The 25,101-nt window shown below is 48.7% G+C and overlaps 2 protein-coding genes across 9 annotated transcripts in view; one reads left to right on the top strand and one right to left on the bottom strand.

Moving 5' to 3' along the window:
* The window catches only part of LOC142906411 (uncharacterized), a 30,869-nt gene extending 22,944 nt beyond the window's left edge, over nucleotides 1–7,925 (bottom strand). Inside the window, exon 1 of one of the 2 annotated variants that reach the window (XR_012930226.1) lies at nucleotides 7,309–7,925. The gene's annotated coding sequence lies outside the window, so the exon portion shown is untranslated. The remainder of the gene's footprint in view (nucleotides 1–7,308) is intronic. The other variant, XM_076054106.1, reaches the window with a different exon arrangement.
* LOC116956329 (disks large homolog 2-like) overlaps nucleotides 1–25,101 on the top strand; it is a 539,014-nt gene that overhangs the window by 69,747 nt on the left and 444,166 nt on the right. Inside the window, exon 1 of one of the 7 annotated variants that reach the window (XM_032977879.2) lies at nucleotides 7,938–8,653. The exons of the other annotated variants lie outside the window; for them this stretch is intronic. Coding sequence (XP_032833770.1) covers nucleotides 8,624–8,653 — 30 coding nt within the window. The 5' untranslated portion in view covers nucleotides 7,938–8,623. Of the gene's footprint in view, nucleotides 1–7,937; nucleotides 8,654–25,101 lie in introns of those variants that run through there. 7 annotated transcript variants of the gene reach the window in all.

Raw genomic sequence — 25,101 nt, forward strand, 5'->3', positions numbered from 1 at the left:
CTTCTTTTTGCCTGTTCACTCATTTTATAGGTATCTATGCAGTCACGAAAGCTTTAAATCAAAATTTAAGGATTTATATGTTTGACAGTGATAGGTAAGTGAACTACAAGTGTGATTAGAGGTCATAAAGTAACAAACATAGAGTAACAATGCCATAGAAGCCTCGTGTTATTACGATATTTTCCCCAGCTCAGACAAAATTCCCCGGTCAAGGTATTAATCGAGCTGGTCTCTAGGCTGTTTATTTAGGCCCGCCCTATTTATATATTTTGTAAACCTTATTATGTGATATATTCTATTACCAAAGGTACCTATAAAACTTTATATGTACCTTTGGTGAGCCGTAGCTTCACCAGTGACCCCTGAATCCTCTGCTTTTCTTGTGTTTCAATAGGAAACACTTCAATGTCTTTTTCATTTTCAGACCCCGTTTTCTTCACCCTTCATTATGGCTACTAAGAAAAGTGGACGCCGAGTGTCGCGTTTTCAATGAAGGATGGGGAGCAAAGTACTTCTATGTGGAAGCAAAGGACCAGAAAGCTAGTTGCGTAATATGCAGCGAAAGTGTTGCCGTTTTGAAAGAGTGCAATCTTAGGCGTCACTGTGAAACAAAACATCTATCAACATATTCAAAGTTTTCTGGAAAGTTACGCTCTGAGAAATATGAGTCCAAGAAACGTGGTTTAGAAACTCAAAAGAAATATCTTCACGAGAAAGTTTGCTGAAAATGAATCTGTCGCTCGTACAAATTACAAAATAGTGCATAAGGTGGCAGAACGAGTTAAACCGTTTACTGATGGCAACTTCATCAAAGAGTGTATGATGGAAGCAGCAAATTACTTGTGTCCTGAGAGAGCCGATTTGTTTGGAAGTATCAGCCTTTCGGCAAGTTCAGTTGCGCGGAGAACGGAAGAACTTGGAGAGAACATAGTGCTACAGATACGCTAGAAAGCTAGGAACTTGTTGTGGTATTCTCTGGCGCTGGATGAATCTACTGATCTCTCGAGTGCGTCACAACTTCTCGTGTTCATTCGTGGTGTCAATTTGGACTTTCAGATAACGGAAGAGTTGGCATCCGTTTGCAGCATGCATGGAACAACAACTGGAAAAGACATTTTCATGGAAGTGCAAATCAGCTTCGAGGTGTTACAGTTGATGGAGGAAAAAAACACGGCTGGAGTGAGGAAGGGTCTGGTGGGGCAGATCAGGACTCAGTTGGAAGATTTGCAAATTCCGGGCGCTCTGTTCATACATTGCATCATTACATCAGCAAGCACTCTGTGGGAAAGACTTAGATATTTCTTGTGTACTGAAACCAGTCGTTTCTGCTGTGAACTTCATCCGCGGATATGCACTCAATCACCGTCAGTTCCAGGTTTTTCTTGAAGAAATGGATTCTGATTTCTGTGACTTGCCTTATCACACAGCGGTGAGGTGGCTCAGCTGTGGTAAAGCCCTGTTTAGTTTTTTACAAGCTACGAAACGAAATAGATGCTTTTCTCACTGAAAAAGATAGAGCTGATCCACAGCTGTCAGATCCTACCTGGCTGTCAAAGTTGTCATTTTTGGTCGACGTCACAACCCACATGAATGAACTGAACTTTAAACTTTAGGGAAAGGATGACCTCGTCTGTGATCTCTACAGAATCATCAAAGGATTTCGGAGAAAGCTGTCATTAAATTTTGATTTAAAACTTTCGTGACTGCAGTAATTCATATTCTTAGTTTTTTCGGTAAAGTCACGTTGAAGAGAAACAACAAAATAATACAATATATATAAAACAATAAAAAAATTCTCACGACGTTTCGACCATAACTCAAACGGTCGTCTTCAGGTGTGTTGGTTCGCGTAAATTTATTTTTAAACGGCGCATTTATTTATTTATAAAAAACGTTAGCACCACGCGCAGCGATTTGGCAGTTTACCCAGGACTAGTCCATCTATATTCTGAAAAGAGGAGGGGGGAGACGAAATTTTTTTATAATGTATGCTGTCTGAAAGCCACTGTAAGCGTGAACAATCAATTAAGACCTGAAATGGTTTATCAAATCTTTCCAATGATTGCTAAGATAGAATCCATCTTCTCGGTTGAAATTGTCTCTGTGCTTGTATATGTGGATAGCCTCATGAACGAATCTCTCATGGAAGCCAGATGGCTTACAAAGAACCTCTGTCTTGGAAAAGTCAATGGCATGTGAGCCTACTGAATTAGAACAATGATCTGCCACGGCCGAGGTGTTGGTCCTACCGTGTTTAAGGTCTGCTTTGTGTTCACGAATGCGGTCCGAGACATGGCGTTTGGTTTCTCCAATGTAACTACTACCACAGAGGCAACTTAGTTTGTAGACACCAGGGTATTGTATGTCCGGAATCACATCTTTTACAGACGGAACCAGATCACGGATTTTATGTAATGTGTTGAAACGGACCTGGATCTTGTGTTTATTCAAGATTTTGGAGATCTTTTTTGTGATCCCAGCAATGTAGGGTAAAGTGATGGTTTTGAAAGGCTCCTCAAGAGGGTTCTTCTTCATGGTTTGAGTGATAGCTTTGCGGATTGTATAGTCGGAGTAACCATTAGCCCTAAGAGCTTGGTGTACGTGCTTGAGTTCACTGCTTATGTGTTCCTGGTCGGATATGCATTGGGCTCTATGATACAGAGTCTTGATGAGAGAATTCTTCTGTGATGGATGGTGGTGGGAATCCGGTTTCAGATAAGCATCCGTATGGGTAGCTTTCCTGTAGACAGAGTGGCTCATTGAACCATCAGGTCTCTTTTTAATTAGGACATCCAAAAAAGGTATCTTGCCATCTATTTCGACTTCCATAGTAAATCTGATGGCTGGGTGTATGGAATTGATGTGGTCGAAGAATTGGTCTAGAGCAGGCCGGCCATGTGGCCAGATGACAAAAGTGTCATCCACGTACCTCTTCCATAAGGTTGGGCGCAGAGTGGCAGTCTGGATGGCGTCAGTCTCAAATTTCTCCATGAAAATGTTAGCTATAACTGGAGAAAGGGGGGAGCCCATTGGGGTGCCCTCAGTTTGTTTGTAGAAAGTTCCATTCCAAGTGAAGTATGTATTGGTTAAACAGTGTCTCACCAGGGGGGGTACCTCAGTGTTTAGTCATTGATGAACCAAGTCTTCAATGATTGCAATGGTGTCAGATACAGGAACCTTGGTGAATAAGGAAACTACATCAAAACTGACAAGCAGGTCGTCTGGGGACAGGGAAATACCCTTGATTGTCGATACCAGGTGAGTAGAATTTTGTACCGCAGAGGTGGTCTTTCCAGTGAAAGGACGCAGGATTTCAGACAAAAAACGAGCTAGTTTGTAGGTGGGGGAGCCGATAGTAGAGACTATGGGACGAAGGGGTGTAAAATACATAAAGTAGATACACCCCTTCGTCCCATAGTCTCTACTATCGGCTCCCCCACCTACAAACTAGCTCGTTTTTTGTCTGAAATCCTGCGTCCTTTCACTGGAAAGACCACCTCTGCGGTACAAAATTCTACTCACCTGGTATCGACAATCAAGGGTATTTCCCTGTCCCCAGACGACCTGCTTGTCAGTTTTGATGTAGTTTTCTTATTCACCAAGGTTCCTGTATCTGACACCATTGCAATCATTGAAGACTTGGTTCATCAAGGACTAAACACTGAGGTACCCCCCCTGGTGAGACACTGTTTAACCAATACATACTTCACTTGGAATGGAACTTTCTACTAACAAACTGAGGGCACCCCAATGGGCTCCCCCCTTTCTCCAGTTATAGCTAACATTTTCATGGAGAAATTTGAGACTGACGCCATCCAGACTGCCACTCTGCGCCCAACCTTATGGAAGAAGTACATGGATGACACTTTTGTCATCTGGCCACATGGCCGGCCTGCTCTAGACCAATTCTTCGACCACATCAATTCCATACACCCAGCCATCAGATTTACCATGGAAGTCGAAATAGATGGCAAGATACCTTTTTTGGATGTCCTAATTAAAAAGAGACCTGATGGTTCAATGAGCCACTCTGTCTACAGGAAAGCTACCCATACGGATGCTTATCTGAAACCGGATTCCCACCACCATCCATCACAGAAGAATTCTCTCATCAAGACTCTGTATCATAGAGCCCAATGCATATCCGACCAGGAACACATAAGCAGTGAACTCAAGCACGTACACCAAGCTCTTAGGGCTAATGGTTACTCCGACTATACAATCCGCAAAGCTATCACTCAAACCATGAAGAAGAACCCTCTTGAGGAGCCTTTCAAAACCATCACTTTACCCTACATTGCTGGGATCACAAAAAAGATCTCCAAAATCTTGAATAAACACAAGATCCAGGTCCGTTTCAACACATTACATAAAATCCGTGATCTGGTTCCGTCTGTAAAAGATGTGATTCCGGACATACAATACCCCGGTGTCTACAAACTAAGTTGCCTCTGTGGTAGTAGTTACATTGGAGAAACCAAATGCCATGTCTCGGACCGCATTCGTGAACACAAAGCAGACCTTAAACACGGTAGGACCAACACCTCGGCCGTGGCAGATCATTGTTCTAATTCAGTAGGCTCACATGCCATTGACTTTTCCAAGACAGAGGTTCTTTGTAAGCCATCTGGTTTCCATGAGAGATTCGTTCATGAGGCTATCCACATATACAAGCACAGAGACAATTTCAACCGAGAAGATGGATTCTATCTTAGCAATCATTGGAAAGATTTGATAAACCATTTCAGGTCTTAATTTATTGTTCACGCTTACAGTGGCTTTCAGACAGCATACATTATAAAAAAATTTCGTCTCCCCCCTCCTCTTTTCAGAATATAGATGGACTAGTCCTGGGTAAACTGCCAAATCGCTGCGCGTGGTGCTAACGTTTTTTATAAATAAATAAATGCGCCGTTTAAAAATAAATTTACGCGAACCAACACACCTGAAGACGACCGTTTGAGTTATGGTCGAAACGTCGTGAGAATTTTTTTATTGTTTTATATATATATTATTATTTTGTTGTTTCTCTTCAACGTGACTTTACCGAAAAAACTAAGAATATAAAAAAGCTGTCATTGTTTGAAGCACAAGTGGAAGGAGAAAACTTCTCTCATTTTCACTGTTTCAAAGAGTTTTGCGCTACAATCGTTGAAGATGTCAACCTCGATTTTCCGAAAAAGATTATTCGTGACTTGAAGAAGCATTTTTTGAAGAGATTTTCAGATCTTGACAGAATTGAGTGACGTTCTTCTGTTCCAGAATCCGTTTGATTGTAACCTTGATGATGTGCCAGTTGAACTACAGTTGGAGCTCATTGATTTGCAAGCAAATGACTTGTTGAAAGAGAAGCACAGAGAAGTAAAACTTGTTGAATTTTACGGCTGCTTACCTGATGTTGAGTTTCCGAAACTGAAGAAATTTGCCGCTGGTATGGCATCAGTGTTTGGAACAGCTTATGTCTGTGAGCAAACATTTTCAAAAATGAAGTATGTGAAGTCAACTCATCGAACGAGATTGACTGATGAACATTTGAAAGCAATTCTCTTGATTGGATGCAACAATTCCAAACCAAACATTGATGATATCTTGAAAGCCAAACGTCAGTTTCACAAATCTCACTAACCTTTTTTGCTGCTTAGTTTGTGAGATTCGGATATGTGCACACTAGTTTCTGATGTAACTATCTTTTTGCTAACGTCGCCTTCTTTGATAACTTTTTAGTAAATAAATATGTTGGTTGTCTTTGTTTTTTGTGCATTGCACGCCACTCACCCATGATTAGCATGGAATGCTAAACTTAGTTTTTCGTCTTTTTGCCCCGAGCTTTCGTTCTGGCTTGCAAGTATTGAACAGAATGATTATGCGGCCCGCGCTCGTCATTCTTTCAGTTATCCGGCCCACTGTGAAAAACGTTTGGTGACCCCTGATCTAGATGATGATTTAAAGCTGCACAGCTCCCACTGTGTTCCTAACAGCGGAAGGAAGAGAGCGTTCCAGACGGCCGCAGAAGCGCATCTGAAAGCGCCGCGCGATGCGTTGACCACTGTCGTCTTTGTTCGATGGCTGAGCAGCCAAAAGCCGCCGCTGCTGCTGCTGCAAGGATGAGCGGAGTTGGCGTGACGATGGTTTACGTTCCTTGACGACACCAGCAATGGTTTGCGGCTCATTTGTGGCATGAAGCACTTTGTGCGTGTGTAACGAGTCCGACCTTACAGCGTTTTTAATCGAGATTTGTATATATTTTTTTTGAAAGTGAATCGCAGCTCCCCGTTGGCTTCCTAATATCGAAACGGAAGAGCGTTTTAAAAAAAAAATTGTGTTTGTACAGCCTGGCCACAGTAGCGGCGCGTCTGAAATCGAGATCGCCGTTCCCCGATATCCTGCAAGGACACCGAGGCACCGTAAGCCCCCCCAACACCACACACCTCCCGCTGTGCATCCGACGATCCGCGCGTTCGCTCCGTTCGACCAGAACACCCTGCACGGGCCTTGCTCGTTTGCTCGGAGCGTTTAAGCGGCGCGCAGCTCCCGTTGGCCCCGGATCATTCGCCGGGGGGCTTCGGATTTCTGTGGGCTGTCTCGGCGGGGAAATTTAGCCGCGAAGGTCCCGGGGAGGTGGGGGAAAGGGGAATGGGGTTGGTGTGAAGGGTTGGGGGGGGGGGGACTTTAAAGCGGTCACAACCGGGGTTGTCTGTGTTGACGTCAAGAACACGATCAAAGATTTTCAGGGTCTGGTATCGAACCGTTGGTGCCCTTTGAACTGGTGGGGGGGGGGGGGGGGGGAGATGCGTGGCTATCAACGGTGACGATGTGTACATTCCCTACTCGAAGAAGCAATGGAATTTAGAGCGGACGGATATTCTATATTTTTAAGCATCATTTGTCGCCTGATTTTTGTTTACAAATAAATTCGCGTGGATTTAGCAACAACAACAACAAAGACGATGGTTCATTCCCAGCAGCTGGAATGGTTACATCGTCAATGTTTGTTGCCAGGAATAATTTTTTATTCGCCATCGTTATCGTCATCATCATCATCGTCGTAGTTTTTGCACAAGTGACGTTAGTTGCAACGCCCCACGTGGAAGGCTGCGGCGATCTGAAGGGGCCACATGAAAGAGAGAGAGAGAAAAAAAATGTGCACGCAAAAAAACAATTTGTGTACACCAGCATCCAAAGCCGTGGTGAGTTCCATACAAAGGAAGCTCCCGCGAGCTCCTCACGAGGCATCATCCACCCACGTGTCAGCGTGCAGCACCACACACACACACATATCAAAGACAAAGATCCCCCGTATAGCCTTACCAGACTTTTGGGGCAAGTGCTATTTGCGAGTAGCACCTATGAAGGCCGGCACGGCTACACGAGGGGTGGTGAGTGGTCCAGTACCACGCCCGGCCGCCTTTGTCTTCCCTCGCGGTGCAATGTTTACACAATGGTCACACATCGCACCAGGTATTCATTTGAGGCTGAGATGACCTAAGGGAGGGGGGGGGGCAGGACCGGTTTAGATCATCGTCACTGGCCTTGGTGGCCGTGAGCGGGAATCGAACTTCGGATTCGCAGAGAGCGCAGCGCGCTCACCGCTGCGCTACCGCTCCTCCCCCACAATACACAACACACACCACGCACACACACACACGTGAGCGCACTCAGCGAGCGCGATATGAGCGTAGCATTTAAATCAGTGGCGATGGGAGGTCCTTGAGCGAGAGAGAGAGAGAGTGAGGATGGGAGGGAGCGAGGGGAAGGTTGCAAGAGAGAGAGAAGCCATATTCCGTCGTGCGTCGCACGTACAATCCTTGCCTCTGCTCGCTCGCTCGTACGTGGGCGTGCGCGTGCGTGCGCGCGCGTGCGTTCTGCGTGGGCAACACGACGAGACGCCCGTGTCGCGATTGGGAGAGAGAGAGAGGCTGCCCTCCTGGATCGTGTGGGAAGCGACGATGCTGAGCTGACATGCCAGGCTGCTGCTGCTACTGCTGCTCCTGGCTTTAGTCGCCATCCTCATCATCATCACCACCACCACCACCATCATCATCACATTTTTATTTATTGCGGTACCCATTTTCGCGAAATCCACGACGCTTCTTTCGTATTGTTATATTGTTAGCGGTTTGAAATCATTAGATACGACGTTCACGCGCGCAATGCTATCCGTTTCTTATATTTAAAAAATAATAATCGAATACATTTCCAAACGCTTTTTTTTTTGTCGTGAACACATAAGACAATTTCACACCTTAAACATTTTTGTGTAATTCGTAATTCGGCAGCAGCTTTATTGATTGATTTTCCACCACACACCCCACATCCCCATCACCGTTAGGGCTCGTCGAAATATTTCACGTAAAATTTCTATATTATCATAAATATTTTCCCCCCCCCATTCTCTTCTCCATTCTATTTCTCGTTGGCGGAGGAAACCCACCACCACTACCACAACGCGGCCTGCTAAAGCCACCCTCGCCACGACCATGAAACTTTGATCCCCCCCCCCCCTCCTTGCCCGAGCCTGTTTTTTGTTGTGCAAGCGTCGGAAGCTTTGCCCCTGTGGGAAATATCAACAACAACATCAACAACAACAACAAGAAGCCAAGCCAGCCGAGGTAGGGCGAACGCGATGGACTGCCTTTGCATCGTCACCACCAAGGTAAGGCTCGGATAAGGGCTGTCTCGAGATCATTCCCGCGTATGTGTGTGTGTCTCTCTCTATATATACACGAGTGTGTGCGCGTGTGGCCACACCAGCCTTAATAGGTGCTCGCTAACAGCACTTGCTCCCTAAAGGCTGCCACGGCTATATAGGGGTGGGAGGGGGAGGGGTATCCTTGCCTTTGCCTGTAAGAGCGTAGGCGCACACGAGCAGCGTTTGACCCCCGCGAAGGCTATACGGGGGACCTTTGCCTTCGCTTTGTATGTTAAGAGCGGAGGGAGGGCCTCAGCAAACATTCACTGCACGTTGCCCGTCTCGCGCACTGGAGCCTCGTGTGGTTGGAGTAAACGCAGAATGGATTGCATTTCTGCTGGTCTATCGCAACTAGTAACGGGTTTGTGGCTGGTGTATTATTTTTTCTGTGTACAAGGATGCACCGTTGCATCATATAGGTCTTTTGGGTTTGAATGCGTAAATGTATAAATGTGTCGTTAAACCCGCCACCACCCGACACAGCCAACTAGTAAGGGTTGTCACGTGAACAGAACGTGGCCGATTTTGTGTCACTAGTACAGCACTAGCCGGTGTGTTGGAGAGCCAGGCCACAACATTTACAATCTGAGTACGACGTTTCGCCAGTAATTACAACTAGCTTCATCAGGCGACAGCCAGATGTCGCCTTCGTAATTACTGGCGAAACGTCTTACTCAGATTGTTAATGTTGTGGCTATCCGCTCCAACACACCGGTGTGCTGTACTCGTACACTACACTATACACTACACACCGCTATACCACTACACTACTATACACTACACTATACACTACACACCGCTATACCACTACACTACTATACACGACACTACTACACACGACACTACTATACACTACACTATACACTACACACCGCTATACCACTACACTACCCGATACACTAGTTCGTTACTAGTACAGCACACCGGTGTGTTGGAGAGCAAATCCACAACATTTACAATTTGTTCTCCAACACACCGATGTGCTGTACTGGTAACGAATTTGCACATTATGTTCAGGTGACAACCCTTGCTAATTGGCTGCGTCGGGTGGCGGCGGGTTTTAACGACACATTTCTATACTTACGCGATCGAACCCAAACGACCTCTATCGTGGACGATATTTGGTCGCGAAAGCTCTACGACGTGTCAAGACGCACATTGCATCTCGCTGATTGTGACTGTGAGAAGGGTCATGGGAGTTTTTTGGTTGGCTGGTGGAGAGGACCAGCGGGAAGAGAGGGCGGGAGGGGTGCGCCTGTACGCGTTCACGTGAGAGCTGCCTTGCCAAGCCTCGATTGTCCATCTGTTGGGCGAGGACTCCGCGCTTTCATCCCGCGCCGAATCGCGTTTCTCGGTGAACCTCGTGGCGTGCAGAGCAGGCGCGGGTTCGTACGTTCGGGTCCGCGCGCGATGGATCTGCCGGTTGCAATTTTGAAAGAACATTCACAAAGACAAAGATCACCCCCGCAATAGCCTCGGCAGACTGTCGGGGCAAGTGCTGCTAGCGAGCAGCTACCTATGAAGGGCCTCTACGGTTACACGAGGGTGGGTGGGTGGCCAGCACCACGCTCGCCGGATGTGTCTCCCCAGTGGCGATGTTTACACACAGCACCAGGTACTCATTTGAGGCTGAGCCGACCTAGGGGGAGGCCCGGTACCGGTTCAGGTAATCGTCACCGGTGTTGGCCGTGAGCGGGAATCGAACCCGGTTCGCCGGGTTTGTAGCGCAGTGCGCTAACCGCTACACGACCGCTCCCCACAACATATTTTTTTATACACACACACACACCGCGACCACCACCGCCATTCGCCACTAAGTGGCGGTGATGTCACCACGGCGCTTGTGCCAGGCTAGGTGCACGTTAAGGCCACCGTGAAGTGTGGAACGCTCGCCGGCAGGCGGTCACGAGGCAGACCCAGCAGGTGCCATGGGTCGACCGACTGAGATGACTGCCGATGCGCCACCACCTGTGCCCTCTTCCGTGCCAACTTGCTGCGTTTTATCCGCCTGGCGCTCCGCTCGTTGTTGTGAGCACCCCCCCCCCCACCCCCGCACGGCCTTTGGGGCCGTCCATAAATGACGTCACGCACCTGTGGTGGGGGGGGTCAGACATTTGTGACGATGTGTGACGAGGGGGGGGGGGGGGTTGAAAAATGTGACGTCACATCAAAATGCGCAACTTTAAATAAATATAGACAACACGTTCTACTTAATTAAATAGACTTTTTGATAAATGTTTTCTCATACAACATCAGAGTGCAGCGCCACATTAAATACGCACTACAATGACAATAGTTTAAAGCGATTTGAAGCATGTTTTATTTTCAAAATGGAAATATGGTTTTGGGGGGGTGGGGCAGAGCTTTGTGACGTCATATTTAAGGGGGGGGGGTCTGACTTTTTGTGACGCCGTGTGACGAGGGTGGGGTCAAAAATCGTCCAAAATCGCGTGACGTCATTTATGGACGGCCCCTTTTTCAGAATTTATGGGTGCAAGTGCCGTGCGCGAGCACCCACCCACCGACCGACCCATCCACCCACGCCAACCACCCACCCACCGACCCACCCACCCACCGACCCACCCACCCACGCCAACCACCCACCCACCGACCCACCCACCCACGCACCCACCCACCCACGCCAACCACCCACCCACCCACGCCAACCACCCACCCACCGACCCACCCACCGACCCATCCACCCACGCCAACCACCCACCCACCCACGCACCCACCCACCCACGCCAACCAACCCACCCACCCAGGGTGGAAGGCGGTGCCATTCGGGCACGCGTGATCGCAGGGCGTGACACGCGATCGTTGCTTGGGCTGAAGCGGCGACAGCCACTGCCGGCACACGCGTGGCCAGCGAACCGCATCGGCGTGCTTGGCAGAGGAGGGCGCCGGCTTCTTGACGACATCGGGGGGGGGAGGGGGGGCACTTCACCCCCCCCCCCCAAAAAAAAATCCCAGGGTTCGAACGCATAGCAGCAGCATCAGTCGCCTGGTGTACAGGCGGTCGTGGGTTCGATCCCGACCCTGACGCCTGTTGTTTATTTGGAGTTTGCGTATCTCTCTCTCTCTCTGTGGAGATGTTAACTACCTCGCCTAGTATACAGGTGGTCGTGGGTTCGATCTCGACCCTGACGATGCCTGCTGTATATTTGGAGTTTGCGTCTCTCTCTCTCTCTATCATCATCATCACGGTGGCTATGAGATGTTAACTACCTCGCCTGGTGTACAGGAGGTCGTGGGTTCGATCCTGACCCTGACTATGCCTGCTGTATATCTGGAGTTTGCGGTGTCTCTCTCTCTCTCTCCCCGTGATCGCGTGGATTTTCCTCCGGGTCCTCCGGTTTTTCCCCTCCACGTTTAGAATCGGCGTCACGCGTGTAGAGTCTTTGGCTGCTGCTCTTCGTGTCCACACGATGATGGTGATGATGATGGTGATGCCAAACCGCCACTTCGTTGGGCTATCGTCTGTGATAGCCGGCGGTCGCTTCTGAAAAAGTAACCACTTAGGCTCAGTAGGGACTCACCTGCTCAAATAAAAGTAATAGTTTCAGGTTGGTATGCACGGTGTGTATGTTGAACTTCTTTCGCACCGTTACCTAGCCAACCGCGCTCACCTGGTTTTGATAGATCTTTTTTTTTAGGGTGGGGGTGGGGGGAGAGATTGGTTTTGAGAGCGGGGAGGGGGGGTGGCTTTGAGGGGGTGGTTTTGAGGGGGGGGGGCTGGCTTTGAGGGGGGTGGTTTTGAGAGGGGGGGTTGGTTTTGAGGGGGGTGGTTTTGAGGGGGGGGTTGGTTTTGAAAGGGGGTTGGTTTTGAGAGGGGAGGGTGGTTTTGAGAGGGGGTTGGTTTTGAGAGGGGGGGGGGTTGGTTTTGAGAGGGGTGGTTTTGAGGGGGGGGTTGGTTTTGAGAGGGGGGGGTTGGTTTTGAGAGGGGGGTGGCTTTGAGGGGGGGTTGGTTTTGAGAGGGGGGTGGCTTTGAGGGGGGGGGGTAGTTTTGAGAGGGGGGGGTTGGTTTTGAGAGGGGGGGTGGCCTTGAGGGGGGTAGTTTTGAGAGGGGGGTGGGGGTGGTTGGGGTTGTTTTCTCCGTGAGCCAGTGTTGTAGAGGCAGACGTCCGCGCGAGTTTACGCGCATTTAAAGGCCTGGCCACCCACGTGGTGCCAGTCTCACCAGATGGAACGATCCCTCGTCGGGGGGGGGGGGGGTGTGAGTGCGTGGGAAGCGCCAGTGTTTGTAGCAGTCGGCAAATTGTACTACTACGATACTACGAACCGAGTTCGATTCCCGCTCGCGGCCGCCAATACCGGTGACGATTATCTGAACCGGCCCGGGGCCTTTAAATGCGCGTAAAATAATCGCCGGTGGAGAGACAAAGGTGGCCGGGCATGCGTGGTGTATAAATGTGTAGGAACCTCCTGGTTACTACACCAGCCCACAGGGCATTGATACTGTGTAGGAACCTCCTGGTTACTACACCAGCCCACAGGGCATTGATACTGTGTAGGAACCTCCTGGTTACTACACCAGCCCACAGGGCATTGATACTGTGTAGGAACCTCCTGGTTACTACACCAGCCCACAGGGCATTGCTACTGTGTAGGAACCTCCTGGTTACACCACCAGACCACAGGGCATTGATACTGTGTAGGAACCTCCTGGTTACTACACCAGCCCACAGGGCATTGATATTGTGTAGGAACCTCCTGGTTACTACACCAGCCCACAGGGCATTGATACTGTGTAGGAACCTCCTGGCTACTACACCAGCCCACAGGGCATTGATAGTGGTACGAACCTCCTGGTTACTACACCAGCCCACAGGGCATTCCTACTGTGTAGGAACCTCCTGGTTACTACACCAGCCCACAGGGCATTGCTACTGTGTAGGAACCTCCTGGTTACTACACCAGCCCACAGGGCATTGATAATGTGTAGGAACCTCCTGGTTACTACACCAGCCCACAGGGCATTGATACTGTGTAGGAACCTCCTGGCTACTACACCAGCCCACAGGGCATTGATACTGTGTAGGAACCTCCTGGCTACTACACCAGCCCACAGGGCATTGCTACTGTGTAGGTACCTCCTGGTTACTACACCAGCCCACAGGGGATTATTGTGTCCGTCCGTCGTGCATCCAAAAATGGGAGGGGTGGGGCTGGGTGGAGAGGGGAGGGTGGGGAGGGGCTGGGTGAGGAGGGAGGGGCTGGGTGGGGGGTGGGAGGGGTGGGGCTGGGTGGGGAGGGGCTGGTCACCCCGTGGTGCCCTTATAAAACTCAACGTTTAACCTACTCACGCCGGCTTGTGCCCGCCCTCACAGTCGGGCATATTTGCGGAATACACCACGTGGTGCCGCCGTTGACCCTGGCCATTGACCGAGCAACCCAACGTTCCTACCAGCTCCCTCCGCAGGAATGTGTTAGCTCGGGTTGAGCAGTGATATACGTGGCACCGTTTTTTTGCCAGTATAAACATGATGAACGATATGAGAGAATGGGATTCACCCGTTCTGGCAATAAGACAGGAAGGTGTGTTAAGGGGCGGTCCATAAATGACGTCACGCACCTGGGGAGGGGGGGGGGTCAGACATTTGTGACGATGTGTGACGAGGGGGATGGGGGGGGGTTTGAGAAATGTGACGTCACGTAAAAATGCGCAACTTTAAATAAATATAGACACCACGTTCTACTTAATAAACATACTTTTTGATAAATGTTTTCTCCTACAACATCAGAGTGTAGCGGCACATTAAATACGCACTACAATGACAATAGTTTAAAGCGATTTGAAGCATGTTTTATATTTTTTTTGGGGGGGGGCTTTGCTTTGTGACGTCATATTTGAGGGGGGTCTGACTTTTTGTGACGCCGTGTGACGAGGGAAGGGGGAGTCAAAAATCGTCAAAAATCGGATGACGTCATTTATGGACGGCCCCTAAGATGTTCAGGCATCAAATAGGTATCTTGGTGAGACTAGGCCCTAAAGATGGCTGTGTTTGGTGTAGGCCAATCAGTTTCACAAAGAAGATGCTTCATAGATGACCAGAGCCACGTGCTTATTTGCATGTTCAGCACAACGTTCTGTGTGTTGGTTAAAGATGGTACTTAATTATCTCTAAATTCCTCCTGTTTTATTGCCAGAAAGCGTAAAAAAACCGTTTCTTATTGTTCATACTCTGACACTGGCAAAAAGGGTATCCCCATGATACAGCTGCTGCTCACCACGAGCTATAAACGCTCTGACACGTGTGGCATTGTCCTTGTCCTGTTCGCTTTGTGGCGTCGTTCTGTGGTCTGACACTGGTGGAGAGGTTGGGCCACAGAGAAGGCTGCTGCTACTGTATATCTGGTGTGGGCCAATCAGTTTCAAGGACAATGCATCATCGATGAGCAGAGCCACGTGTTCGTTTGCATGTTTACCACAATGTACGTGTGTGGTCAATGCAGACGTGATTCCTTGCAAAAGGTATCCATTTGGTGTTTGAACATCTTAACACCTATTTACTTATTCTTGGTTCTTTCGGTAAAGTCACGTAGAAGGGAAACAATCAAAAAAGAAAAATATAAAACTATAAAATCCTCACGACGTTTCGACTACAACACAAGCAATCATCGTCAGGTGTGAAAACCACAGCAAGAAAATTTGAAAAAAGTGGCGTTTTTTTTCTTAACGTTAGCACCACGGACAGCGCTTTCAAATTTTCTTGCTGTGGTTTTCACACCTGATGATGATTGCTTGTGTTGCAGTCGAAACGTCGTGAGAATTGTATTGTTTTATATTTTTATTATTGTATTGTTTCCCATCTAAGTGACTTTACCGAAAGAACCAAGAATACGAATCCCTGCAGTCGCGAAAGCTTTAAATCAAAATTCGAAACCTATTTTATTATTATAAAGGGTAAAACCTATTCTCATTTATCAGAGCATGTTTGTTTGCATGTTCACCACAAAGGCACTTTGTGGTCAATGCAGAATTGATGTCTCGCAAAAAGAAATATTCTATTTGGTGTTTGAACATCTTAATTTGCCAGAAAGGGTTAAACCCCGTTCTTAAGGATTAACAAGCTTCGAGCTGATGCAGCGGCTAAAAACACTCGCTCCGAGATGCAGACGGAGAGGGTGGGAAAATGGTTTCACCCAGTCACTCGTCTCATCTTCCAAGGCCCTGGTTTCAGCCCAGATTTTTAGTTAGAATTCCTCTCACGCTCCAGCTGCGCGTGTTCTGATGCTTGCATTGTCTGTGCACGGTTCGCCTTTTGGCGTTGTTCTCTGGACGAACACCGCTGGTGACACTAAGCCATTAAAGGATGTATGTCTCTAGTGTAGGCCAATCAGTTTCAAAGACAATGCATATACGGTATTACCAGAGCAACGTCTTGCACGTGTTGGCACAAGTGCTGTGTGTGGTTAATGCAGACTTGATGCCTTGCAAAAGGTATCTATTTTGGGGATTTGAACATTTTAAAACATAATGTTTTATTTCCAGAAAGGGGTTACGCGCCTATCTCCATATATTTAAAAGGCAAAGTTGTGATTATGTGGGTCTTTTCAAAATGTTTAGCGTACTTCCCGACATGCAACAAACTGGAAATTTGCCATGTGGGTACTTTCCAGACTGTACACCATGCAAAAATTATTTTGGGGGGTGGGGGGGGAGAGCTCAATAATGCATTTTATTTTTGCACGGCAAGTGAGCTGTGACGTCAAATCTGTCACGTGACCCGCGCATGTGGAAGCGTAACGCATTGTAGTGTAGTGGTTAGCGCTACGCCGCGCAACGCACCCGGCGACCCGAGTTCGATTCCAGCTCACGGCCACCACCGGTGACGATTATCTGAACCGGTCCTGGGCCTCCCCTAGGTCGACTCAGCCTCAAACGAGTAACTGGTGTGGTGTGTGAACATCGCCACTGGGGAGACAAAGGCGGGTCGGGCGTCGTGAGTCCAAATCCCGGGCGACGCCGGGTAGTAAAGCTAGTTATTCTCTAGATTATATTTATAATTTTAATACCGGAAAACAAAAAAAAGGTCCCATTAATAGAAACCCCGCGCGCAAAAACGTTGCATTTGCACAAACGACGCTCGCCATCCCTGTGTGATCCTTTCGTTTGTTGAGACCGTTTAAGCCAATTGGGAGGTGGGGGTGGATTGTGAGTCAGCTGCTGCTGCTGCTTTGCTTTGCTCGCTTCACTTGGGGGTATTTTTAGAAGCGCCTTCTCTTCTTCAGCGCCACTTTGCCAAGGCCCCGCGCCGCCACATGGGCGATGACGAGAGTGGCCAAGATCCCATCGGTTAAAAACTCCGATTTTGTTTTTTTTATTGTCGAGGAAAAATAATGTTATTTGGCCAGGTAAGGTACCACCGAGCTAAGCGACCTTCACGCAATTGATAGCTCAACGAAGTGGCTTTTTATCATCATGTGGAAATTCAGAGCAGCTAAATATTATAAACGCATGATGTTGACTCTAAATGTGGTCGGGGAAAACCGGAGAAAAATCCACGTGACCATGGAGAGACAGAGAGAGAGGGAGAGCATGCAAACTCCAAATACACAGGCGTCAGGGTCCAGGGATCGAACCCTCAACCTCCTGCATACCAGGCGAGGGAGTTAACATCTCCTAGCCACCGTGATAATGATGAGACGCAAACTACAAATATAAAGCAGGCGTCAGTTGTCCAGGCATCGAACCCACGCCCTCCTCCATACCAGGCGAGGGAGTTAACATCTCCTAGCCACCGTGATGATGAGACGCAGACTCCAAATATACAACAGCAGGCGTCAGGGTCCAGGGATCGAACCCGCGACCTCCTGCATACCAGGCGAGGGAGTTAACATCTCCTAGCCACCGTGATGATGATGAGACGCAGACTCCAAATATACAACAGCAGGCGTCAGGGTCCAGGGATCGAACCCGCGACCTCCTGTATACCAGGCGAGCGAGTTAACATCCCCTAGCCACCGTGATAATGATGAGACGCAGACTCCAAATATACAGCAGCAGGTGTCAGGGTCAGGACCGAGACCCACGACCTCCTGCATACCAGGCGAGGGAGTTAACATCTCCTAGCCACCGTGATGATGATGAGACGCAGACTCCAAATTTACACCAGCAGGCGTCAGGGTCCAGGGATCGAACCCGCGACCTCCTGCATACCAGGCGAGCGAGTTAACATCTCCTAGCCACCGTGATAATGATGAGACGCAGACTCCAAATATACAGCAGCAGGCGTCAAGATCCAGGGATCGAACCCGCGACTTCCTGCAAACCAGGCGAGCGAGTTAACATCTCCTAGCCACCGGCGGCACGCGGTGCGATTTGTTTTTTGTGAACCGAATCGTTAGCGGGACTATGGATTGTCTGTTGTGAGTGATACATCTTTGTATCTCTTTCTATTTTTGCATCCCATTGCGCTTGAGTCATTTTTTCAAAGTGGTTCCCCATTGAGCCAGTGTGGGGGACTCCCCCCCCCCCTCCTCCTTATGTAAACAGAAGCTGCATTTGCCATTAGGACCTCTGCAGCACAAACCCGAATTTCGCGTGACGTCATTTATGGACGGCCCCTTTGTTCGGCCCCCGTTACGGGGGTCTCACTCCTTTATCGCGGGACTGTGCTTTACCACCACCACCACTACCACCACCACTACCACCACCACCACCACTACCACCACTACCACCACTACTACCACCACTACTACCACCACTACCACCACCACCACCACTACTACCACCACCACTACTACCACCACTACCACCACTACCACCACCACTACCACCACCACTACCACCACTACCACCACCACCACCACCGCTACCACCACTACCACTACTACCACCACTACTACCACCACCACCACTACCACCACTACCACCACCACTACCACCACCACTACCACCACCACCACTACCACTACCACCACTACCACCACCACTGCCACCACTACCACCACTACCACCACTACTACCACCACCACCACTACCACCACTACCACCACCACCACTACTACCACCACCACTACCACCACCACTACCACCACTACCACCACCACCGCTACCACCACTACCCCCACGATAATTATATGATGTATCATTTATATTTACGCAAGTTTTCAGCAGGGCTGTGATCTTCAGGAACGCAGCTTCCACGTGATACGAGAACGGACCGCGCTCATCAACTTAATGAAACGGAATATTGATTGTTAGTGACTTGTTTAAAATCAATCTAGATTTGAAGTTTTCGTGACTGCAGGGATCCATAATCTTTGGTTCTTTCGTTAAAGTCGCATAGTAGGTAGAAAATGAAATAAATAAAAAACATTTATTTTACCAAAAGAACCAAAGAGTATGACTTGCTTAAAAAAAAGAAATCTACTCTGCACCCCCGATCGTTTGTGTGTGTTGTGTTGTTTATGTTGTGTGTGTGTTGTGTGTGTGTTGTTTGTGTGTGTGTTGTTTGTTGTTGTAACTCCCCACGCCCCCCCCTCTTTCACTGATCATCTGTGAAAAAAGAGCTTCACAGCTCATCGTATTCCTCCAGGACAAATATAGATTCCGATTCCCTAACTGGATGGCTAATGCGTGCTGCATGAATCCATTTCTCGAAGCTCGCACCAACAAGGGCCACCACCACATTTGGGATGTTAACAAAAATGTAGGGTCTGCAGTAAAGCCCGATGGTGGAGTCTGTCGAACCGGATCGGATCCGGGAGTAACGCACAACGCCGTTGGCTTTAAATCCGTGCCCGTTGGATTGTGGCTCCGCTTCGGATTTTTTTCCCGCTCGCGTTTTTAAAGACGCGACACGGTTTATGTAATGCGTATATTTTTGTTCTACACATTTCATCATCGTCAGAATTGATGGATTCACTGCTTGATGAAAGCGTCCTCAAATCATCACCATCTCTCGCGGTTCAGCGATTTAAACATTACGGTTATATATATACCTTATACAATTACGCTCCAATTGTTCTATCGGTATCATGGATTACAAAACACTTGAGAACCCGATATAGTCACAGCTCAGTCTCGGTGAGTCTATGGGTCTCTGTGCGAATCTATGGGTCTCTATGGAAGTCTATGGGTCTATGCGTGAGTCGACGGATTTATATGTAAGTGTGGGTCTCTATGTGAGTCTATGGGTCTCTGCGTGAGTCTATGAGTCGGCATGTGAGTCATTTGTGACTGAGCAGAGACCATCCACTCACCTCGCCGCTTTATATCCCAGGTTTAATCTCTGGCCACGGCTGAATCTCAGATTCGAACCCAGGATGTCAGCGGTGCTGACTCAACGTCTCCGAGTCCCGAGACATTCCACCACCAACAACTCCTCGTTATTTTTATTACCGTACGAAATAACATCCCTCCATCGCTCGCCATAGAGCCAGCAGTGGCAATTCCACGTTCCTATGACCGAGACCAGTTTTTACGTCGAGCGACCAGTTGATCTTTTTTGTTGTAGCTTTACAATGTAGGCGAACTTTGTCGTCACGTGACGATTCATCCTCCCGGCGATGCGATGCGATCGTCGCGATGCTGAGAATTACATCCGTCCTCTCAAATGTCCACCGTATCGGTGTGCAATATCTCTGGTACTGTTCTCTATTTCGTGTCGTGTCCGGTTTAATTCCCCCGCGCGAAGCCGAAACGGGAACATCGTCTAAGGAGCCGTCCATAAATGACGTCACGCACCTAGGGGTGGGTGGGGGGGGGTCAGACATTTGTGACGATGTGTGACGAGGGGGGGGGGGGGTTGAGAAATGTGACGTCACATCAAAATGCGAAACTTTAAATAAATATAGGCAACACGTTCTACTTCATTTAATAGACTTTTTCATAAATGTTTTCTCCTACAACATCAGAGTGCAGCGGCACATTAAATACGCACTACAATGAGAATCGTTTCAAGCGATTTTAAGCATGTTTTATTTTTGGGGGAGGGGGGAGATCTTTGTGACGTCATATTTTGGGGGGGGGTCTGACTTTTTGTGACGTCGTGTGACTAGGGGGGGGGGGAATCAAAATCCCGTGACGTCATTTATGGACGGCCCCTAACGGATTGTCATTGGTTTTGGCGCAGTTCCCTGTCCCTCTGTCAACGCCTTCCCGTGCCTTCATCAACCCGCGTTGACCAGCGTGGTGAAGTATGGCTTAAAACCATGCAACTATACAAACCATACTTTATTTTTCTTCCATTTTTTAACCAGGTACAAGGAATGCTCACCGAGCTACCTACTTAGCTCGTTTTTCAGCAGCCGCCTGGCCATCACAAATGATAGTTTCAACGTGTTGTGTAAGCACGTGCGTTGAACTTATTTTGCCATCGTACGGAGCCAACCGTGATAATCGGAGGAGGTGCAGCGGGGGGGGGCGGGGGGGGCGGTTCAAGGACAATAAACTAAACACAACAAAGCAGTTTTTTAAAGAAATTAGTTTGTCGATCGAGGCCAGTGGTTCTTAACATTCACTGCAGCCTTGTACCCCTTTCGTTCTCAATGGGTAAACATGTACAATGTTACGTCGGGTTTGTTGAAACAGAGTAATTAATTCGTCTTCTTTGGTTCTTTTGGTAAAGTCACGTAGAATGAGAATAAAATAATAAATTGATAAAATAAAATAACACAATAATATTCTCACGACGTTTCGGCCACAACCTGATGAAGGCCGCTTGTGTTGTGGCCGAAACGTCGTGAGAATATTATTGTGTTATTTTATTTTATCAATTTATTATTTTATTCTCATTCTACGTGACTTTACCGAAAGAACCAAAGAAGATGAATCCTTGCAGTCACGAAAGCTTTAAATCGAAATGTAATTAATTTGTGTTTTCGATTGTTTACCTTCGACCAAAAAAATCTTGGCCGTGTCTCGCACCCCCCAGAAAGGGCTTCTCGCCACCCCCAGGTTAAGAAGAAGAGCCACTGATCCATCATAGCTCCCTGCGGCTTCCATAATACCGGGAGGAGGAGCGTTCCAAACGGTTGCAGTAGCGCATCGCGTGGACATTTATAGCGGCACGATGGGTTAAACGCCCTCCGTGGCGTGCGAGGGATGTGGGTTGGAGACTTCATCCAGCGGTGGAAATGGCAAAACGTCTGTCGATGTGTCCTCGAGCAATTCGCGTGCGAAAAGCGTCGTGCGTCGCGCGGCGTCGAGTCGCGTGTCACGAGGTCGAATGCTCGCGCGGAATTTGAACTCTTTGAACTCTTTGACCTCCCTGCCGATCTCCAGGCAGGGAGGGCCTCCTTGTAGCAAGCCAACAAGCCGACCAGCCGGCCCACGTCGACTGCACAGCGACACATTCAAATACGTTACATAAGCAGCACTGCATTTTCATCATCTATGAATAAGTAATGATTCTTCTTCGTCTTCTTCTTCTTATTATTATTATTATTCCTCTCACTTTCCCTATTTCCGTAAAGATGTCGTTTCACTCACCCGCCACTTAAAAAAAAAGTGTGGTTATGTAACGTGTCACTGTGTGTGTAGGTAGGTGTTTTGTGTTGTGATTTGTGAATAACCAGAGTTCAAATCCAGCCGGAGGTTATTCTGGTGTTCGTTACCAGCACTGCCACCGTCGTCATCATCGCCGTCATCTGTGTCATTATTTTCGTTGTTACGATCACAAAAAAAATTGTCCGTATTGCCACCAACGTCATCCTCGTCATCTTTTCATCCCTGTTACCAACACCATCATCACTATTATACATATATATTCTTACCACAACCAGTACCACCATCCCTGTTACTTCATCATCAAATACCATCATCATGTTCATCAAAATAATTATCAATACCGCCATCATCATCAGTTTATTATCACCACCACCATCATCATCATCAGTCGTGATGATGACGATAAGCACCACGTGGTGGCTGTGATGGCTCACACGTGACTGTGACAGCTCACACGTGCCTGTGATGGTTCACACGTGACTGTGACAGCTCACACGTGCCTGTGATGGTTCACACGTGACTGTGATGGTTCACACGTGACCGTGATGGTTCACACGTGACCATGATGGTTCACACGTGACTGTGGTGGCTCACACGTGACTGTGATGGTACACACGTGACTGTGATGGTTCACACGTGGCTGTGGTGGCTCACACGTGACTGTGATGGTTTACACGTGACTGTGATGGTTCACACGTGACTGTGATGGTTCACACGTGACTGTGGTGGCTCACACGTGACTGTGATGGTTCACACGTGACTGTGATGGTTCACACGTGGCTGTGATGGCTTACACGTGCCTGTGATGGCTCACACGTGACTGTGATGGTACACACGTGACTGTGATGGTTAACACGTGACTGTGATGGTTCACACGTGACTGTGACAGCTCACACGTGGCTGTGATGGTTAACACGTGACGGTGATGGTTCACACGTGACTGTGATGGTACACACGTGACTGTGATGGCTCACACGTGACTGTGACAGCTCACACGTGGCTGTGACAGCTCACACGTGACTGTGACAGCTCACACGTGGCTGTGACGGCTCACGTGACTGTGATGGTTCACACGTGACTGTGATGGTTCACACGTGATTGTGATGGTTCACACGTGACTGTGACAGCTCACACGTGACTGTGACAGCTCACACGTGGCTGTGATGGTTCACACTTGATTGTGATGGTTCACACGTGACTGTGATGGTTCACACGTGACTGTGACAGCTCACACGTGGCTGTGACGGCTCACACGTGACTGTGATGGTTCACACGTGACTGTGATGGTTCACACGTGATTGTGATGGTTCACACGTGACTGACAGCTCACACGTGACTGTGACAGCTCACACGTGGCTGTGATGGTTCACACGTGGCTGTGATGGTTCACACGTGACTGTGATGGTTCACACGTGACTGTGATGGTTCACACGTGACTGTGATGGTTCACACGTGACTGTGACAGCTCACACGTGACTGTGACAGCTCACACGTGGCTGTGATGGTTCACACGTGGCTGTGATGGCTCACACGTGACTGTGATGGTACACACGTGACTGTGATGGTTCACACGTGACTGTGACAGCTCACACGTGACTGTGACTACTCACACGTGGCTGTGATGGTTCACACGTGACTGTGATGGTACACACGTGGCTGTGATGGTTCACACGTGACTGTGATGGTTCACACGTGACTGTGATGGTTCACACGTGACTGTGACAGCTCACACGTGACTGTGACAGCTCACACGTGGCTGTGATGGTTCACACGTGGCTGTGATGGCTCACACGTGACTGTGATGGTACACACGTGACTGTGATGGTTCACACGTGACTGTGACAGCTCACACGTGACTGTGACAGCTCACACGTGGCTGTGATGGTTCACACGTGACTGTGATGGTACACACGTGGCTGTGATGGTTCACACGTGACTGTGATGGTTCACACGTGACTGTGATGGTTCACACGTGACTGTGACAGCTCACACGTGACTGTGACAGCTCACACGTGGCTGTGATGGTTCACACGTGGCTGTGATGGCTCACACGTGACTGTGATGGTACACACGTGACTGCGATGGTTCACACGTGACTGTGACAGCTCACACGTGACTGTGACAGCTCACACGTGACTGTGTGGCACACACGTGGCTGTGATGGTTCACACGTGGCTGTGACGGCTCACACGTGACTGTGATGGTTCACACGTGACTGTGATGGTTCACACGTGACTGTGATGGTTCACACGTGACTGTGATGGTTCACACGTGACTGTGATGGTTCACACGTGGCTGTGACGGCTCACACGTGACTGTGATGGTACACACGTGACTGTGATGGTACACACGTGACTGTGATGGTTCACACGTGGCTGTGATGGTTTACACGTGGCTGTGATGGTTCACACGTGACTGTGATGGTACACACGTGACTGTGATGGTTCACATGTGACTGTGATGGTTCACACGTGGCTGTGATGGTACACACGTGGCTGTGATGGTACACACGTGACTGTGATGGTTCACACGTGACTGTGATGGTTCACACGTGGCTGTGATGGCTCACACGTGACTGTGATGGTACACACGTGGCTATGATGGTTCACACGTGACTGTGATGGTACACACGTGACTGTGATGGTACACACGTGGCTGTGATGGTTCACACGTGGCTGTGATGGCTCACACGTGACTGTGATGGTACACACGTGCCTGTGATGGTTCACACGTGGCTGTGATGGTTCACACGTGGCTGTGATGGCTCACACGTGACTGTGATGGTACACACGTGGCTGTGATGGTTCACACGTGACTGTGATGGTACACACGTGACTGTGATGGTACACACGTGGCTGTGATGGTTCACACGTGGCTGTGATGGCTCACACGTGACTGTGATGGTACACACGTGCCTGTGATGGTTCACACGTGGCTGTGATGGTTCACACGT

This window comes from Petromyzon marinus, chromosome 64 (genome assembly GCF_048934315.1).
Source record: "Petromyzon marinus isolate PM22_M1 ecotype Great Lakes invasive population chromosome 64, UKy_Petmar_22M1.pri1.0, whole genome shotgun sequence".
Classification (NCBI taxonomy): Eukaryota; Metazoa; Chordata; class Hyperoartia; order Petromyzontiformes; family Petromyzontidae; genus Petromyzon; species Petromyzon marinus.